General features: G+C 44.9%; 1 protein-coding gene across 1 annotated transcript in view; it reads left to right on the top strand.

Moving 5' to 3' along the window:
• Nucleotides 1–20,460, top strand: part of GRIN2A (glutamate ionotropic receptor NMDA type subunit 2A) — a 159,280-nt gene that overhangs the window by 43,285 nt on the left and 95,535 nt on the right. The window contains exons 2-4 of the mRNA XM_077450171.1: nt 6,298–6,503; nt 18,944–19,112; nt 19,242–19,395. Of these exons, the coding sequence (XP_077306297.1) occupies nt 6,298–6,503; nt 18,944–19,112; nt 19,242–19,395 (529 nt within the window). The remainder of the gene's footprint in view (nt 1–6,297; nt 6,504–18,943; nt 19,113–19,241; nt 19,396–20,460) is intronic.

Raw genomic sequence — 20,460 nt, 5'->3', positions numbered from 1 at the left:
GCCGAGCGCAGCAAAGCCGAGCCCGAAGCGTAGGGCCCTCTAATATTCAGAACCCTATGTCCGGGGCCACCACCTCCACTCTCGGCGCAGGCGTCGTTCAACTTCGGAGATTTTCCGAAGCTTCGTCCGCACCGTACTGCACATGCGCAGTACGGCGCGGACGCTATATGATGGCCGGACACTATATGGCACAACACCGGTACTCGTATGTCACAGAGCTGGGTCTGTATGCAAGGTCCCGCCCCACTAGACCGGTTCTTGTGATAGGCGGAACACTGATTCAATCTATTATCACATAAGCCGGTCTAGGGGGTGGGACCTTGCACACAGACCCAGTTCTGTGACATATGAGCACCGGAGGACAGAGGGAGGAGAGCGCTGCAGTCGCTGTTAGGACAGTCCGACCCTGCTCACAGGGGCTTCAGATGTCTGTCCTCCACTCTCCCACCTTTCTTCTGGCAGTGGCAGCAGGGGGCATTGCCATCGGCGGGGGGGGGGGCGGGGGGTCAGTGCCTACCATGCATTTGCTCCATAAGACGCAGAGACATTTTGCCCCATGTTTATGGGGGAAAAAAGTGTGTCTTATGGTGCGGAAAATACGGTATATCTCATGATCCTTTGCTGCTTGCAAGCAGTGTTGATGGCACATGTGTTTCCTGTATTGATTGTGAGTCCTGTAACTCTTCCCATTCAGAACTTCAAGAGGTAACATTTTAGATCAGATAGCAGACTCTGTGAAATCGGTGACATAGCAGTGCATATTTACAATTTGTGAATACATGCCCCAGCATTTAAGAAAACAATTGTGGGATTCATCAAAAAGTTAATAGGGGTATTCTAGAAATAATGGAAACTCAACATGGGAATGAATACATGATTTTTAATTTTGACCACAGATATTTTCATTTTCCATAGTGACAATTAATTGATTACTAATGAGAATTTTCAAATCTTCTCCAGTTTTTGTGAATTCGCACCAAAGTGGTTAAAACTGCTTATAGGAAAAAAAATACACACACACACACACACACACACACACACACACACACACACACACACACACACACACACACACACACACACACACACACACACACACACACACACACACACACACACACACACACACACACACACACACACACACACACACACACACACACACATCACTCAGAGCCTAAGTGTTATATCTTTCGGATCTCACAGTAAAAAACCTAAATATATTTTAATCTCCTTCATTGCATGTGAGGACATGCTTTTGAATAGCAGTGCAATAAAAAAGACACTGTAGTTGAATGATGAAACTGTCAGCATCTTTCTCATTTCATTGTCAGTGATGAAATCTTCGCGCCAGTCTACTAAAATTATAGTGATAGACATATCAACTAATTAGTGACACAAGTAAGTACAAACCGCCGGTTTGATTGGAACAACCTCAAATAATCTTTACTCAAAGCTGTACTTAAAGTGGAACATCAGGTCATTTTTTCAATTTTCCATCTATTAAATCTTCTACCCTTGTTTTTTTTAACTTTGGATAGTAAAACAATTTTTTTCTGCCAGTAAATACCTTATTCAGCCCACTTCCTGTTTCTTGTCTGGTAAAAAGCCTAGGCTTCTGACATCATGCACAGCTCTCTCTCTCACTCTTGTGATAGTTTGCCAGGAAGGGGGGGGGGGAGTCATTAGAGGGCCAATGAGAGCTGCAGAACTGGAGGTGTGCCTCTGTGTGTCTGTGTAAATCCAGGAAGTGAACAGGCAGCATCTTCAGCTGCCCACAGTTAAAATGCAGCCAGATTCGGTTGGGGGGGGGGGGGGGGGGGGATTTTTGCAGCATATTTTGCAAATACAGAATCACAATATATCTAAAATAAAATGAAGTAATTGGAGCGAAGCTTCAGAATGGCAAAGATAAAGATGTTTTTATTATAAATTATGTGAGCAGACTGCAGTTCCTCTTTAATCATTTTATGTCTGACATCTTTATTTTTGCTCTTTCTATAAACCGCTCCAAAGAGGCCTGTGAAAATAATGTAACAATTTCAGAAAAGCGATTGCACATTGTAAATATTTTACATCACATTGTCCATAACTGTGTTTGATTATGTCTTTTTTTTTTTAATTTGTGATGCATACAGTATTTATGATATATATATTCAGGGAAATGGCAGACACTGTTTGGAATTCTGCCGTGCCTTCATATGACAAATGTCATGACAAATGTAGATGCAGGCAACAGATTCATGCACCTGTTGTAAACAAGTAAATTAATTTGGGGCACTCACCGCATGTGGAGGTGCATTGTGACTTGGGTATCCATACAGACACTCTTCCTCAGTGCAGCAATGCTTCCTCCTGCCATTGCAGCTGTCACATAGTCAGCACAGTGGTGGGGGAGTTTTAAATTGGGTGGGTAGAGCCTGTTGGGGACTCACCATCACTAATTCCCTCTCTGGCCTTCCCCCTTGTCATTGACAGAAAGCAGTGGACAGATCCTTAACCAGTAGACAACCTGCTTTTGACTATTGAATATTCCCACTGCTTGCTGTCAGTCACAAGGAAAGAGCAGACATAAGGCAGAATTAGTGTTTCAGCTTCCCCATCAGGTTCCACCCACTGTCATTGCTATTGTTTGCTAGAAGATTGTTGGCTGTGATAGAAAAAAGTGGCCTGGCCAACTGATGTGAAAAATGCAAAACAGGTCCCACCAGTGGCGTAGTTTGGGTTGTCAGCACCCAGGGCAAGGCAAGTAATTTGCTCCCTCTAACCTGTGGGTTTTTAGCACCCACGAATGGGGGCCCAGGTTCCTCCACTCACAGCCTGAGCCTCTGATTGGCCACCTGCAGCCTTTTATTATTGGTTCGATCTGAGATCTCTTTGATTACAGTAGTCAAAGAGATATCTTCTCAGTATCAGCCAATAATAAAAAGCTGCGGGCAGCCAATCAGAGATCTAGGTTGTAAATAACGAGAAGCACCTATATACAGCAGAGCAGGTAGCCAATAATAACCAAGACGTAAGGGTTGTGCATATTGTTTAGTGCTATACATACTACAGGAGACAGTCAGAAACTGCAGACATACTATAAGGGACGATCAGAGACTGCAGAGATTTTACAGTAGATGGTCAGAGACTGCAGACATAGTACAGGAGATGATCAGAGACTGCAGACATAGTACAGGAGATGATCAGAGACTGCAGACATACTACAGGAGATGGTCAGAGACTGCAGATGTACTACAGGAGATGTTCTGAGACTGCAGACATACTACAGGAAATGGTCAGAGACTGCAGACATACTATAGGCAGGGTATTTTTTCTCAGAGAATAGGTGAAAGAACTTAACCACAACACCACTGCCTACGAGTGTTGGAGCATTGTTAAATACTACTTGTGCATTTTGCACAGACTGCAGAGTTCAGGAATGCGTACAGAGTACAAAGATCAGGAGTGTGTATACAAAGTGCAAAGATCAAGATTATGCTACGTACCAAGTGCAAAAATCATGAGTACCCTATGTACAGAGTGTAAAGTTTAGGAGAGCGCTAGGTACAGAGTTCAGAGTGCAATTCATACAGAGTGAAGAGCTCAGGAGTGTACTGCATACATTGTGCAGAATTCAGTAGTGAGCTACGTACAGAGTGCAAAGATTAGGAGTGTGCTAAATACAAAGAGAAAAGATTAAGATTCTACCACGCACTGAGTGCAAAGATCAGGACTGTCCTATGTACTGAGTGCAGGATTCAGGAGTGCACTACATACAGAGTGAGGAGCTCAAAAGTGCAAAGAGTTCAGGAGTGCATTAAGCAGAGTGAGCAGAGTTCAGAAGTGCACTGCATAGAGAATGCACTGCAGAGTTCATGAGTGTGCTACGTACAAGATTACAGGGCTCAGGACGAACAGTTTACAACTCCCCTTCCAGTACAGAGCTCTCCTCCCACCCCCAAAGAGTCTCTTCCCCATCTACAGAGACATCAGAGAGAGGGGCTGCTACAGAAGTGCATCTACAGCTTACAGTAGGAGTGCAATGTTGTTAGGTGGGGAGAGGGGGTGCAATGAGGTGGTATAGGCAATGATATTGGTGCTGTTAATAGGGCATTGGTGTTAAGTGGGGGAGGGAGGCATTGGTGCTAAGTGGGGGGATGTTTGGGATAAGTGGGGAGAGAGAGAGGGGTTACTTGGGATAAGTGGGGGATATTGGGGATACATAGGAGGAGAGGAGAGAAGAAACATTTGTGATACGTGGGAGGAGAGTGTGGACATTTGGGATCAGTAGGAGGAGAGGGGGGACATTTGGGATAAGTGGGAGGAGAGGGGGGACATTTGGGATCAGTAGGAGGAGAGGGGGGACATTTGGGATAAGTGGCAGGACAGGAGGGATATTGGGGATAAGTGGCGGGACAGAAAGGACATTGGGGATAAGTGGAGGGGGGGTCATTGGGGATAAGTGGGGGTAGAGGAGGGACATTTCAAATAAGTGGGAGGGGAGGGGGAACATTTAGGACAAGTGAAGATAAGTGGGATAATGGGGATAAGTGAGGGATAGGAGGGACATTGGGGACAGGAGGAACATGGGGGGACAGGAGAAACATGGGGGATGGGAGGGGCATTGGGGATGAGTGGGGGGACAGGAGGGACGTTGGGGGACAGGGGGAACATGGGGGGCATTGGGGGACAGGAGGAACATGGGGGGGCATTGGGGGGACAGGAGGAACATGAGGGGGACGGGAGGGGCATTGAAGATAAGTGGGGGAGAGGGTGATGCTCTGTGTATGTGAAGTGTACATCCGTTTCACATACCACTGTTCACTTGGTCAGGAAGATCTGATTCCCCGAAGATGTAATTTCATTTCATGATGTGGAGTAGAGCTGGTACCGCACCGCCAGTGCCAGACTGGCTGCCACAATGGAGAAAGGGGAGATCCAGTCCAGCGCGGAGGAAGCGAAGACGGCGGCGGTTTACACAGCAAGGCAGAGGCAGGACTCCCAGAGCAATCCAGCCCTGCCACCGCATGTGATCTGTGTTCGTCCAATCACCAGGCACCATGCCTGAACTGGAACATGGGGGCCAGAGCACAGCCAGTGACACTGTCCGTACACAGTTAGCACTTGGACGGAGTGTCACTAGCACCGGATGCTGCGCCCCCACCAAATTTTGCGCCCGGGGCCACGGCAACCCCTACACACCCCATGCTAAGCCTCTGCGGCCCACAATGAAAGAGTTAAACATGGCATTTTAAAAATGCACTAAAGCTAAAAGAAGGTCTTCAGCATACTTCTGCTTTAGAGCAATATATCCCCTATTAAAGTGGTAGTAAACTCTCATTAAATTTTTACCTACAGGTAAGCTTATAATAAAGCTTACCTGTAAGTAAAATGAAAATCTCCTAAACGTACACAGTTTAGGGGATATTCTTGTGAGCAGCAGACAGTGACATTACCTGCGCATGCGCTCTGAAGGGACGACATACTTGTGGCATTCCTTCAGAGCTGTGTGTCGCAGCAGAGACTCCCACGCATGCGCAGGAGTGACCTTATCGTGGCTTGACCAATCAGTCACTGAACCCGAAAGGACAACTGAGTGAAGAGGGAAGCCTCTGCAGCTCTGACAGTGCACAGCTGGAGGACTTTATGTTAAAGTAAGTTTTTCAAAAATGTGCTAGTATGTGTGCATACTAGCACATTATGATATTGCCTTGCAGGTGGAAACTTTTTTCTCTTATGCCCCGTACACATGACCGATTTTCCCATCGGAATAAACTCTGAAGGGTTTTCCAAAAAGAATTCCGCTGAAACTGTCTTGCGTACACACGATCGCACCAAAATGTGATTGTCAAGAACACGGTGACGTACAACTAGAAAAAGGAAGTTCAATAGCCAGTAGCCAATAGCTTCCATCTCGTACTTGTTTTGGAGCATGTGTAGTTTTTAGTCCTTCGAAACAGCATTCAGACAAGTGCTTTTCCCTATAGCAATTGGTTCCTTCAGAAATATTTAAAACGTGTTCTATTTCTAGGTCCTTCAGAATTTTCGAAAAAAAAAAAAGTCAGATGAGGCATACATATGTTTGAAGTATATGATGAAAAGCTTCCGTCTAACTTTTTCTGTTGGACATTCCGCTTCTGTGTATGCGGCATTAGACTTTACTACCACTTTAAATTCCAGGTGCACTTTAAACACATTTTAACTTTTCCTAGACTACACATGTTAGTAGAAAAAAAATTATGTAAGTGATATGACAAGTTGATTACAAAAACATCTTATTGATGTATTTACTGTTTCATATATATGTTACAGGTAGGAAAATGGGAAAACAAAACCCTGGAAGCAAAATATCCTGTATGGCCCAGAATTTCAGGTGCTCTGGACATTGAGCCTGATGACAACCATCTCAGTGTGGTTACATTAGAAGAGGCACCATTTGTCATAGTTGAAAACATGGATTACCTGACAGGAACATGCGTAAGGAATACTGTGCCATGTCGTAAATACATCAGATTAAAGTAAGTATATGTTAAAACATAATAAAAAACCCAAAGACAAAATCAGAAGTGGTAATTAGCAGCCTTGGTGCCTATAACCCAACTATCAGTGGAGGTATCTCCAATCAAAAATGCATATGAGAAAACCAAAAAGGATATGACACCTACAGTAGGCTTCCAGAAGTGCAAAATATATATACTGTGTATGCATATTTTATTATATCTTTTCATGTGATAACACTGAAGAAATGACACTTTTCTACAATGTAAAGTAGTGAATAAACAGCTTGTATAACCATGTAAATTTGGTGTCCCCTCAAAATAACAACACGCAGCCATCAATGTCTAAACCGCTGGCAATAAAAGTGAGTGCACTCCTAAGTAAAAATGTCCAAATTGGGCCCAATTAGCCATTTTCCCTCTCTGGTGTCATGTGACTCATTAGTGTTACGAGGTCTCAGGTGTGAATAGGGAGCAGGGGTGTTATATTTGGTGTTATCGCTCTCACTCTCTGATACATGGCACCTCATAGCAAAGAACTCTCTGAAGATCTGAAAAGATCTGAGAAGATCTGAAAAACAAATTTTTGCTCAACATAAAGATGGTCTAGGCCAGTGATGGCGATTGGTGAACCTCGGCACCCCAGATGTTTTGGAACTACATTTCCCATGATGCTCAACTACACTGCAGAGTACAAGAGCATCATGGGAAATGTAGTTCCAAAACATCTGGGGTGCCAAGGTTCGCCATCACTGGTCTAGGCTATAAGAAGATTGCCAAGACAATGAAATTGAGCTGCAGCACAATGGGCAAGACCATACAGCATTTTAACAGGACAAGTTCCACTTAGAGCAGGCCTCGGCATGATCGACCAATGAAGTTGAGTGCACGTGTTCAGCATCCTATCCAGAGGTTGTCTTTGGGAAATAGAGGTATGAGTGCTGACAGCATTGCTGCAGAGGTTGAAGGGGTGGGGGGTCAGCTTGTCAGTGCTCAGACCATACACTGCACGCTGCATCAAATTGGTCAGCATTGCTGTCATCCCAGAATGAAGCCTCTTCTGAAGATGATGCACAAGGAAGCCCACAAACATTTTTCTGAAGACAAACAGTCTAAGGACATGGATTAATGGAACAATGTCCTGTGGTCTGATGAGACCAAGATAAAATTATTTGGTTCAGATGGTGTCAAGCGTGTGTGGCAGCAACTAGGTGAGAAGTGCAAAGACAAGTGTGTTTTGCCTACAGTTAAGCAAGGTGGGAGTGTCATGTTATGGGGCTGCATGAGTGCTGCAGGCACTGGGGAGCTACAGAATGCCAACATGCACTGTGACATACTGAAGCCGAGAATGATCCCTTCCCTTCAGAGAGTGGGCCGCAGGGCAATATTCCAACATCATAACGACCTCAAACACACCTCCAAGATGACCACTGCCTTGCTAAAAAACCTGAGGGTAAAGGTGATGGACTGGACAAGCATGTCTCCAGACCTAAACCCTATTGAGCATCTGTGGGGCATCATCAAACGGAAGTTGGAGTAGTGCAAGGTCTCTAACATTCACCAGCTCTGTGATGTTGCCATGAAGGAGTGGAAGAGGACTCCAGTGGCAACCTGTGAAACTCTGGTGAACTCCCCATGCCCAAGAGGGTTAAGACAGTGCTGGAAATTAATGGTGGCCACACAAAATTTTGACACTTTGGACATTTTCACTTAGGGGTGTACTCACTTCTGTTGCCAGCAGTTTAGACATCCATGGCTGTGTGTTGAGTTATTTTGAGGGGGCAGAAAATGTACACTGTTATACAAGCTGTACACTCACTACTTTACATTGTAGCAAAGTGTCATTTCTTCAGTGTTCACATGAAAAGATATAATAAAATATAAAATATTTACAAAAATGTGAGAGGTGTACTCACTTTTGTGAGATACTGTATACACTGTATATATATATATATATATATATATATATATATATATATATATATATACACAATACAAAAAACTCCAGCGGGAAGCCAGTGTCTTAACCCAGGTATCCTCCCCCTCTCTCCACACCCACCCAGACACCCCCCTAACCCACTAAAACACTGCACCCCCTCTGTAAGGAGACTCAAGAGTCCTGCAAGTCCCACTGTGGATGGAATAAGGACATTTCTCAGTTGTACACTATATAAACAAGGTTGATAGGTTCTCCCATAAGATGGGTAAATATCATATGCGGCCTCTGTAATCACTCTACGCCTCCTGCAGACTGCTGGAATGTATACTTGCCATCCTTGTTTATATAGCGTACATTTAAGAAATTTCCTTACTCTTTAATTGAAGCATAGTAGAGCAGTTTAGCCATCCATAGCATGCCTTGCGGGACTCTTGGGGCTGCTTACGGGGGGTGCAGCGTTTTAGTGGGTTGGGGGGTGTCTGGGTGGGTGTCAGAGAGAGAGAGTGTGGGGGGATTGGAGGGGGAGGAAAGGATACCTGGATTGGGACACTGGCTTACCACTTGACTTTTTTGTAATATATATATATATATATATATATATATATATATATATATACAGTGTGTAAAATAATTATTTGATCACCTGCAGATTTTGTACGTGTATCCACTTACAAAGAAATGAAGGGTCTATAATTGTTACCATAGGTGTATTTTAAATGACAGAGACAGAGTATCATCCAAACATCAGGAAAAAAACATATATTACAATACAAATCTTTACCCACCTCCAAAAAACTTAATGATCTATAATTGTTATCATACGTGTATTTTAAATGATAGAGACATACTATCAACCAAAAATCCAGAAAAAAACACATAATAGAAATGTTATGAATTGGAGTTGCAGTATTAGTATTTGATCCCCTACCAACCAACAATAATTCTGGCTCCCACAGACTGGCTACAGTATGTGCTTATGTGGTACACAGATTAGTCCTGACAACTGGTTATGTGTATAACAGACAGCTGTCTACAGAATGTCTTTCTTCTATTCAAACCTTACCATAATAGGCAAGACCAAAGTGCTGTCAAAAGAGATCAGGGACAAGATTGTAGACCTGCACAAGGCTGGAATGGACTATAAGACCATCAGCAAGAAGTTTGATGAGAAGAAGGCACATGTTGGAGCGATTTATTCACAAATGAAAGAAATACAAAATAACCATTAATTGCCCTCTGTCTGGAGCTCCATGCAAGGTTTTGCCTCGTAGGGTATGGATGATCATGAAAAAAGTGAGGAATTAGCCGAAAACTACACAGGAGGAGCTTGGGGATGATCTCAAGGTAGTTGGAACCACAGTCACCAAAATCCTGCAGCACCTGCAAGGTCCCCATCGTCGAAAAAGTACAGGCCTGTCTGAAGTTTGCCAATGAACATCTAAATTATTCAGAGAAGGATTGGGAAAAAGTGCTTTGGTCAGATGAGACCAAAATTGAGCTCTTATCATTAACTCGACTCGCCGTATTGGGAGGAAGAAAAATTATGACAATGACCCTTAGAACACCATCTCTACAGTTAAGCACGGTGGTGGAAACAATATGCTTTGGGTCTATTTTTCTGCTAAAGGTACAGGCCGAATTTGCCACATTAAGGGGCTAATTAGGGAAGGGGCTGAAACTTTGAGTTGCCAAGCAACAGCCAAGAAACCTTAAGGATTTAGAGATCTGTAGAGAAGATTGGACCAAAATCCCTCCTGGGATGTGTGCAAACCTGGTAACCAACTGCAAGCAACGTCTTACCTCTGTGTTTGCCAACAAGGGTTTCTCCACCAGGTACTAAGTCGTGTTTTGCATGGGATCAAATACTTATTTTACTCACTGAACTGCAACTCAGTGTATAACATTTTTATCATGTGTTTTTTTTCTGGATTTTTGGTTGATATTCTGTTTCTATCATTTAAAATACACCTGTGAGAAAAATTATAGACCCTTCATTTCTATGTAAGTGGGCAAACGTACAAAATCTGCAGGAGATCAAATCATTTTCCCCACTGTATGTATGTGTGTATGTATATATATATATATATATATATATATATATATATATAAGAAGGCCAGTATGGTGGCCTGAAATTATGGGAGGAGCCCGGAGGGGTATTTAACCATCCCGTTCGGCTGTGTTCCTTGTCGGTTCCTGTGCACGATATCTGCTACGTCAGAGATCTAGAATGAATGAATGAAATACTTATATAGCGCACAATGCGAACTGAATCGCCTCTAGGCCATCTAGGGCTGACTATTTGAGACCATACGTTGTGAGTTCAGTGTTCGTGAGTTCCCGTGTTCGTTAAGTCTCGTCTTCGTGTCCGTGTTACAAGTCTGTCTTGTCTGCGTGAGCGTTTGTGTATTACCGTTGTCTGAGTGTCGCAATACTCGAAACTTGCCGTTGTCGTACAACGCGTCTGATCCGGCTGTCACAGGTAGGGCTTCGGCTCCCATTTCTCATTTCATTTATATTATGTCACTAAACTGTGATACTTTGAACTCACGAACCACTCACTAACATGTCACAAACGTATTCCGATCTTGTCGCACGCATTCGTTACCACAAACATCAGTTTCACCTTAGCTTCTCGAAAGAAGTCGTTGTCACTCGTTCGTGACACCACGTTGGGCATTCATTTCACAGACATTTCGTTTTATGCGGACCAAATCACTGGTCTTTACTAAACGTCCCGAATCGTTCGGATCATTTCAAAATTTTTTACAAACAATTGCTCACTGTGTCCGAAAGTTCTAATCATTTCATAATCATTTCATTAATTTCTGTCACGAGTTGCGCTCCGATTCGAATCTAGTCGCATCCCCGATGCACCGATTCGCTCCGGTGTGCCCCAGTTTTCGGCCTCATTTCAGTACATGCTCCAGAGAGAGAATCATTCGCAGGTTCAGGCACAATTCGGATTCTTGTCTTTGTCATGGCATATCATTTCTTGTCACGTATTACGCTCTGTTACGAATCCAGTCTCATTGCAGAAATGCAATTCGCCTCGGTGTGCCCAGTTGTTTGGCCTCATTTCTGTACATGCTCCAGAGACGAATTCTTTCTCGAGTCGTTGGTCCAGTCGCTGATTCTGGTCTCTGTCATGGCGTATCATTTCTCGTCACTTATTACACTCCGATTTGATTTGAATCCTGTCGCAGTTAAATGCACCGATTCGTTCCGGTGTGCCCAGCTGCTTGGCCTCATTTCAGTACATGCTCCAGAGACAGGATTCATTTGTTGAATCATGGGCGCATCCACTGATTATTGTCTTTGTCATGGGTATCATTTCTTTTCACCTACCACGCTCCGACACAAATAGTCACAGCTGTGCACTAATTCGTCTCAGCGTGTCCCAGGACAGGCCTCATTTCAGTACATGCTCCAGAGTCCGTTTCGTGCTCGGTCGTAAAGTTACGGCATGGCTATCCGGGCCTCTGTCATGGTGGGCTCACTCATTTCACTGTCACCTCCTGCACCCCGGTTCGAAACCAGTTGTTTTGCAATGTTCAAGTTCTAGCCGAGGGGCCTTACTCATTGGCCTCATTTCACTAATTGCCTCATTTCAGTACATGCTCGGGGTCCGGCTCGTTGTCAGTTGCGTCTGTGACACGACCAGGTCGCGCCTCTGTCATGGCAGACTTCTCACCTAAAGGCAACATTTCATTTTTGTTTGTTCGTCTCATTTCATTTCAAAAACCATCACCTCACCGAAGTCACTATTTCAGCTAGTTGTGTGTAAACAGGTGTGGAACTCTCAACAAGTTTTACTTTCATGTTCTTAGGTCAGTTGAGTCACAGTAGGTCCACCCTGCACCTGTTTGGACGGTGCCTCCTTAGGTAAGGAAAAAAAAAGGGGGGGGAGGAGGCACATGTAAGCAGGAATGCCCCTCCTCTCTATTAGGTATGTATACCATCAGAGATCACCAGCGAGTCTTGTAATCCATGTCACCCTGAATAGGTTCCGCTCAGAGGAAAAGCCAAACCGGAGGACAAGTTGACTCGTCCAGGCCTGGACTACACCATCATGTCCCTGGCCGGCAGTGAGGATCTCACAGCCCCGTTGTCCCCATCTCCAGTTTCAGAAAGTGGCAGCCTGCGGTCCCCCAGGGCATGGACCATTCCTAGACTGACGGCAGAGTTGAGGCGTAGAGGTGTACCCTTCCCTGCGACTGCTAGGAAGGCCGAGCTCTTCAAGCTCCTCTTTCCACCTCCAGCCATGGCAGGTCCCAGTATTCAGCAGGCCTCCCTGGATTCCATCACCTCTTCCATCACTCAACTCCATACCCTAGTGTTTTCCCTGGCTACCTCAGTTTCTGAGGTCCAAAATAGGGTGGCTCTCCTGGAGACTCCCCTGCCCGTCTCTTCACCCGGACCAACAGCTCAGGCAGTGGCTGTTCCTCTCACAGGTACCACAGGATGCGGTACCGTGGTCTACCCTTCCCATCTGGTCCCGGCCAACGTCAGGAAGGACATCCTAGAGGGCAAGGACGTCAATCTCGCCTCCTTGCTCATCTCCGTCCATGATCTTGCGCAGAACAAGGCGTACACATGGGGGGATGTGTCAGTGGTCCTCAAGGCCAAGGAGCCCAGGCTGGACAGAAAACTTTCAGTCATAGAGTTCACCTTGGCCTTTGGCATGTTGAGGGATGTTGTCTGCTCAGCCTCCCCCAGCAGGAGGGAGGAGCTGGACCGGTACCTCCACACAGTCGTAGATCTGGGCTACAAATATGGTGGCTTTGGGTTTTACGACTACTACCGCTCTTTCTCTGCCAAAGCAGCCGCCAGACTCCTACAATTCCAGATGCCTACTGACTGAAGCATCATGGACACTGAGTTGTTCTGCCGCCACCTTGCGTGCCTACGTTCTCCCCTTTGCGCAATTTGCCAGTCAACCACCCACACTGCCACCTGGTGCGCCAACTCAACAGCAGTTCGCCCATCAGAAAGCCCTTCGACCTCGGGTACTGCTCAGGGCCAACAGGCCCCCACACGCCTACCTCAGCTAGACAAGTTTGGGCGACCGGTCAAGACCATAGGAGGTGCAGCAATCTGTAACAACTACAATTACGGCTCGTGCAACTTGAGCCAATGCCGGCTGCTCCATATTTGCACCCTGTGCCAATGGGCTCACCCCAGGCTCATGTGCGAGGTGAAACAACTTAAAAAGACATGACTAAGCCGGGTCAACGTTTCCTGGCTCAACTTCTACCTGGCGGCTCACCCCACTCGAATGCTGTCCATCTACCTAGTTCAAGGCTTCACCCAAGGCTTCCACACGGGTCTCATATCTCTCCCCCATGTCACGTATGAGTGCCGGAACCTACGGTCAGCGGCCTTTGACGAACCAGCCGTAGATCAGCTCCTGCAAGCCGAGCTAGATCGGGACTTTATAATAGGCCCTTTCACCCAGCCCCCCTTCAACACCTGGAGAGTCAGCCCTATTGGGCTTGTTAAGGGCACATTTTCAAATAAATTGAGATTGGTGTATGACTTGTCAGCGCCTCATTCCTCTCCTTTCCCCAGTCTTAATTCCCTCATCCCTTCCGAGGAGTTCTCGCTCAAATATGCCTCTGTAGACATGGCTATCCAGGCCATACTCAAGACAGGCATGGGCACCTGGCTCTCTAAGGCCGATATCGCGGATGCTTTCAAGCTCCTCCCCATCCACCTGTCCCTTTGGTGCTGGCACGGCATCAAGTGGAGGGAGCTCTATTATTTTGCTACCAAGCTGACCTTTGGATCTAAAAGCAGTCCCTGGCTCTTTGACACGTTTGCTCAGTCACTTACGTGGGTCCTGCTACACATAGCCCGATGTCAGGAAGTTATACACTACCTGGACGACTTCCTGTTGATTGAGCCACCCGGCTCACCTCCAGGGGACTTGGATAAATTGAGGGTGGTATTCAGAAATCTCAATATCCCTATTGCGGAACACAAGGTGGATGGTCCAGCGCAGTCCATCACTTTTCTCGGGGTTAACTTGGACACCAACCACCAGCCTCTCCATGGATAAACGAACCCGTATCAGGGCCGTCCTGAGGGACATGCACCAAGAAACAGTTGCAATCCCTTCTCGGCATGTTAAACTTTGCCATGCGCATCATCCCCCAGGGTCGATCCTTCGTGTCCCGTCTGCTAGTGATACTGTCCCACACGCAGGATCCGGAGCAGGTCCTCAATCTTGATGCCACGGCTATAGCGGATCTCTCCACGTGGGAGGAATTTCTGTCATCCTGGAATGGCGTATCCCTATTCATTACCTCGATATCTTCCCTTTCACCCCAGGTGGTGACCGACGCTGCTGCCTTTACAGGCTTTGCTGCGATTTTTGGCCACCTCTGGCTTGCAGCTCCCTGGCCTCCCCAAATACTGGCAATACCCGGCTTCTCCGAAACATCCTCCCTGTTTGAGTTATACCCCATAGTAGCAGCAACACATGTCTGGCTTTCTCAACAGACAACTTGGCCACTGCAGAGATCATCAATAAAGGCAGTTCCAGGTCTCTAGCGGTGATGTCCTTCCTGCGTCGGCTGGTTCAGCTCTCCTTACTACATCAATTCAATGTGTACTGCTCCTTCATCCCCGGTAAACGCAATCTAGCAGCAGATGCTCTCTCTCGATTTAATCTGGTTTCATTTTTTGAACAGGTGCTCGAAGCCGAACCAATGCCAGCAGCTATCCCGGCCTGGTCTCAACTGACCCTGGACTAGCCCTACACCTTCTAGCAGCAACTCAACTCATCAACCTTTCCTTCTCACGCAACACCCTCAAGGCCTACCAGACAGCCTGGAGGGCCTTAAACTGCTTCGTGGCACGCCACGGTACATAGACATCCCGTATCAAACAAATCCTGGCCTTTATCTCCTACTGCCACTCAGAACTCGCTTTATCCCACAATACGATCCGGCTGTATCTAGCCGGTGTCCAACATTTCACGTCACTCCAAAACCCTACTGAACCCTCATTGTTCTCTTACCATGCCGTACGGGCCATCATGCGTGGCGTCCAGAGGCACCAGCCAGTGATCAGCACCAAACGCCTGCCTATCACAGGAGATATCTTTATAAACATGTCAGATATCCTGGCCACGTCACCCTTCGGTCTACATCCTAGCGTGGTCTTACAGGCAGCCATACATCTGGCCTTCTACGGCTTCTTACGGCCAGGTGAATTCACCTGTAGCAGCCCCACAGAACGCATGCTTCGCAAACACCACCTGGTCCATTACAAAGACCATTTTATCTTACACCTGGCAGTCTCCAAAACACAACAGGTTGGCTCTGGTACGGACGTCCATTATTATAAGACCAACAACAGCTGGTGTCCAGTCTCCACTCTCACCCGCCTGTTGTCCCTTCTGGCCGATCAACCAGACGCTAGTCCACTCCTGCCGTTCCATGCCAAGCCCCTAAATGCTGCCCGGTTCATGGAACATGTTAGAATACTTCTACGTATCCTTCAGCTCAACCCTGCTCAGTACTCCGGACATTCGTTCCATATCGGGGCAGCCTCAACAGCCTCCCGTCAAGGGGTCCCGGACCACGTGATCAAGAACCTGGGCAGATGGAAGTCCACCTGCTTTGCCCGCTATATTCCCAATCCACAAGTGGAGATGGCCCAGGCCTTCATCAAGCTCACTCAGTAACTAAGTTGAGTCAATAAAGCACAATCCCTACCTGAATGTTTTTGCCCCCTTTTTTTGGTATACCGTACGTTAGACCAAGGCACACTTTCAGGTCCATTTCAAGTGGTAAGTTTGTGTTAACCCTGTTTGTCATCCTTATCCATACCAGCCATAGGGCTCTGAACCATAAATAAGAAGGCCAGTATGGTGGCCTGAAATTATGGGAGGAGCCCGGAGGGGTATTTAACCACTTGGGATCCGCGCTATTGCCGAATGACGGCATTAGCGCGGACCTAGATTGCCGGGACTACGTCTATTGACGTCGTCCCGGTTACGAGCGGCCTGCGCGCCCCCTGAGGGGCGCGCGCGGCGCGCTCTGTGATCGGCGAGTCCGTGAGACTCGCCTGATCACCGATCCGTGTAAGGGGTCGATCCCGACCCCTTATCACGTGATCAGCTGTCAGCCAATGACAGCTGATCATGTGATAAAACGGAGCCGGTAATCGGCTAGTATTCCTCCCCGCGCTGACAGCGCGAGGAGAAAAAAAAAAAGCCCATCGCCGGCGGCCGTGTTCGGGACATCAGTCCCGATCACGGCCAACAATTCAAGCGGACACCTGCCCCCTGCCAGTGCCCACCTGCCACCCGCAGTGCCATCCTGAAATAAAGTAAGTGCCCCCCTGTCAGTGCCACCCAGCAGTGCCCATAGTGCCCACAGTGCCACCCAGCAGTGCCCACAGTGCCACCCAGCAGTGCCCACAGTGCCACCCACAGTGCCACCCAGCAGTGCCACCCACAGTGCCACCCAAAATCTGCCTCAAAGGTGCTGCACCCCAGTGCCGCCCATCAGTGCCCAGCAGTGCCGCCCATCAGTGCCCAGCAGTGCCGCCCATCAGTGCCCAGCATTGCCACCTATCAGAGCCACCTATCAGTGCCACCTATCAGTGCCCATCAGTCCCATCTATCTGTGGTACCTATCAGTGCCCATCCGTGCCACCCATCCGTGCCACTTATCCGTGCCACCCATCCGTGCCATCTTATCTGTGCCCATCTTTGCCCATCAGTGCCGCCTTATCTGTGCCCATCGGTGCCGCCTTATCTGTGCCTATTAGTGCCGCCTTAACTATGCCTATCAGTGCCCACCAGTGCAGCCTATCAGTGCCCACCAATGCAGCCCATCAGTGCCCACCAATGCAGCCCATCAGTGCCCACCAATGCAGCCTATCAGTGCCGCCTAATCAGCGCACTTCAATGAAGGAGAAAAATGACCCGTTTGCAAAATTTTATAACAAACTATTAAAACATGATTTTTTTTTTTTTTTTTTTTGCATCTTTTTTTGTTTGTTTAGCAAAAAATAAAACTCCGAGCTGTAACTAAATACCACCAAAAGAAAGCTCTATTTGTGGGAAAAAAATGATAAAAATTTCATTTGGGTACAGTGTTGTATGACCGCGCAATTGTCACTCAAAGTGCATCAGCGCTGAAAGCTGAAAATTGGTCTGGGACTGAGGGGGGTTTAAGTGCCCAGTAAGCAAGTGGTTAACCAGCCCGTTCGACTGTGTTCCTTGTCGGTTCCTGTGAGCGATACCCACCCTACCATCCCCTTTTGAGGTCATTTCTCAAGGCATCATACTCCTCACGAGAGTACTCATTTCACTTCATTTCATGTTCTTTTCATTTATCCTCATTTCTTATCTAGGGTATGCCCCTTTATTTTGGTATACCATACGTTAGACCAAGGCACACTTTCAGGTCCATTTCAAGTGGTAAGTTTGTGTTAATCCTGTTTGTCATCCTTATCCATACCGGCCATAGGGCTCTGAACCATATATATATATATATATATATATATATATATATATATATATATATATATATATATATATATATATACAGTATATACTGCTGTTGGTGTCATATCCTTTTGGGTTTTCTCACATGTGTTAAAAAATGCTAGAAGAAAACTAATCTAAAATTATTTGTATGGCAATTAACATACGTATATTGTGTTTTTAATATAATTACTATGTATAATCCTGTAACATAATGCACCAAGAAATCCATACTTTGTCAAGGATACGCTAGGATTTATTGTAACCCACATTATGTAACTATGTGTGCAGGAATATTTGAAGAATAATTTTGGAAACATATCTGATTGGTGTGGACAAATATGCTGATTCATAAATCCCCATAACTTTATTATAAAATATGGTTGAAATTTCAAGAAATGCATTTCTGCTAAGTGTTCAGGTACACAATCATGACAAAAATACCCAAAAGTTGTATTTATAAAGTAGCGAATATGACATTTACCTTATACATATATTTTGTTATAACCTAAACTTAAAAACACATTATTTTTTAAAGGGACTGTGTCAATTGTGAAGGCTGCCATTGCTGAACTCTTTTTGGTAGTATTGCCTCCCTGGCAATTCAAATGGCATTTTCTTAAGGGAGCCAGCTAAAGCAGTCCCCATAGTACTGTAATGACAGTCTCATTTAAGTCACCTTAATATGCTACATGGTTACATAGTAGGTGAGATTGAAAAAAGACACAAGTCCTTCAAGTCCAACCTATTTGTGTGATCATAGGAAGTCCTGGAATCAGGAAGTCCTGAGACAGGAAGCTAAGATGGAATCATATTATTTTCCCATTGTTTTATACTCCGTTATCACTTATAACACTATGTGAACACCTGCTTTTGCACTTTAGATATATCAGTCATGTACAGGATGCATATACATAGATCAGGCTCCGTGGTCTATAGTCTCCATATTGACAATGTACTGTTATCTTAAATAAATGCTTTCAAAATATTAATTTGATTATATGTTCTGCTTGTTGCAGCAATTCAACAACTGAAGGGACATATGTGAAAAAATGTTGTAAGGGATTCTGCATAGATATCTTGAAGAAACTATCAAATACTGTGAAATTCACATATGACCTTTACCTTGTAACCAATGGGAAGCACGGGAAAAAAATCAATAACGTTTGGAATGGAATGATTGGTGAAGTAAGTTCTGTTAGGTAAAAGAACTCTTTAGTAAGAACTTGTAAATATAAGTCTATCATTTTCCAATTCCAGTGACATTAACTGACATTTCTGCTCTTTCTGTTTTCTGCATTGTCATTAATGGACCAGGTGGTTTACAAACGAGCGGTTATGGCAGTGGGTTCACTCACAATTAATGAAGAGCGTTCGGAGGTTGTTGATTTTTCAGTTCCATTTGTCGAAACTGGAATTAGTGTTATGGTATCACGTAGCAATGGCACCGTTTCTCCATCTGCTTTTTTAGGTGAGAAATACCAAATTGCATGGTCTTTATATAATAGGCAAGCTCAAACTAAGTATGTGCAAGGCTTTTTTGTCCTTAAAACTTTATACAGACTTTTAATATTTTGCATGCTTTCCTGTTATAACTTTTATGACAACTACTTGAAACTAGCACAGCATATGGATCATCCCAACCACTGTCTAACTATATACTTTAACTACTTCATTACAGGGCATTTTCACCCCCTTCCTGGGCAGGAAGCCCAATTTTCAGCTTTCACCGCTGTCACACTTTGAATGACAATTGAGCGGTCAAGCAACACTGTACTCATATGACATTTTTATAATTTTTGTTTCACACACATAGAACTTTCCCTGGGTTTTTTTTGATAAATAAATGAAAAAAGACCAAAAAGTTTGACAAAAAACAAGTTTTTCTTTGTTATAAAATTTTTCAAATAAATAATCTTTCTTCATAAATTTAGGCCAAAATGTATTCTGCTATATTTCTTTAGTGAAATTAACCCACATCAGTGTTTATTATTTACTCTGTAGGAAAGTTATAGAGTCCACAAACTATGGTATATCTGAAAAGTATATCAAATCAATCCTAATGTACTGACAGACATCTAATTTCTTGAGTCCCGAAATGTCAGGACAGTACAAATATCCCCCAAAATACCCCTCTTTTGGAAAGTAGACAGTTCAAGGTAATTAATAAGGGCCATGACAAGTTTTGAAGTTGTGATTTTTTGTTACAATTTTTTGGAAATGGAAGAAATGATTATTATTATTTTTTTTTTTTACATACTGTCACAATACAGCGTCTTCATATATTTCTAGTGTGGTGTCGATCAGGGACACAGACTAGTTAGTGACAGTATGTATATTTTATTAAATTTTATATATTTTTTTCTTTTTTTAACACCCTGTGACCAGCGCACTGTAGTGTTACCATAGTAACACTGTACTACTATGGGAAAGTGATCAGGATTTATTTTTTTCTTTCACACACTATGATTACTTATACCAGTTAATTTAATTGGTATAAGCAACCATTTATACTGAATGAAACTGGTTTAGTGTG

Source organism: Lithobates pipiens, unplaced genomic scaffold, assembly GCF_037356315.1.
Source record: "Lithobates pipiens isolate NorthernLeopardFrog02 unplaced genomic scaffold, aLitPip1_a1.2 Scaffold_22, whole genome shotgun sequence".
In the NCBI taxonomy this organism is placed as follows: Eukaryota; Metazoa; Chordata; class Amphibia; order Anura; family Ranidae; genus Lithobates; species Lithobates pipiens.
Note: the sequence above shows the minus strand (reverse complement) of the source record. Positions and strands in the feature narration are given on the sequence as shown.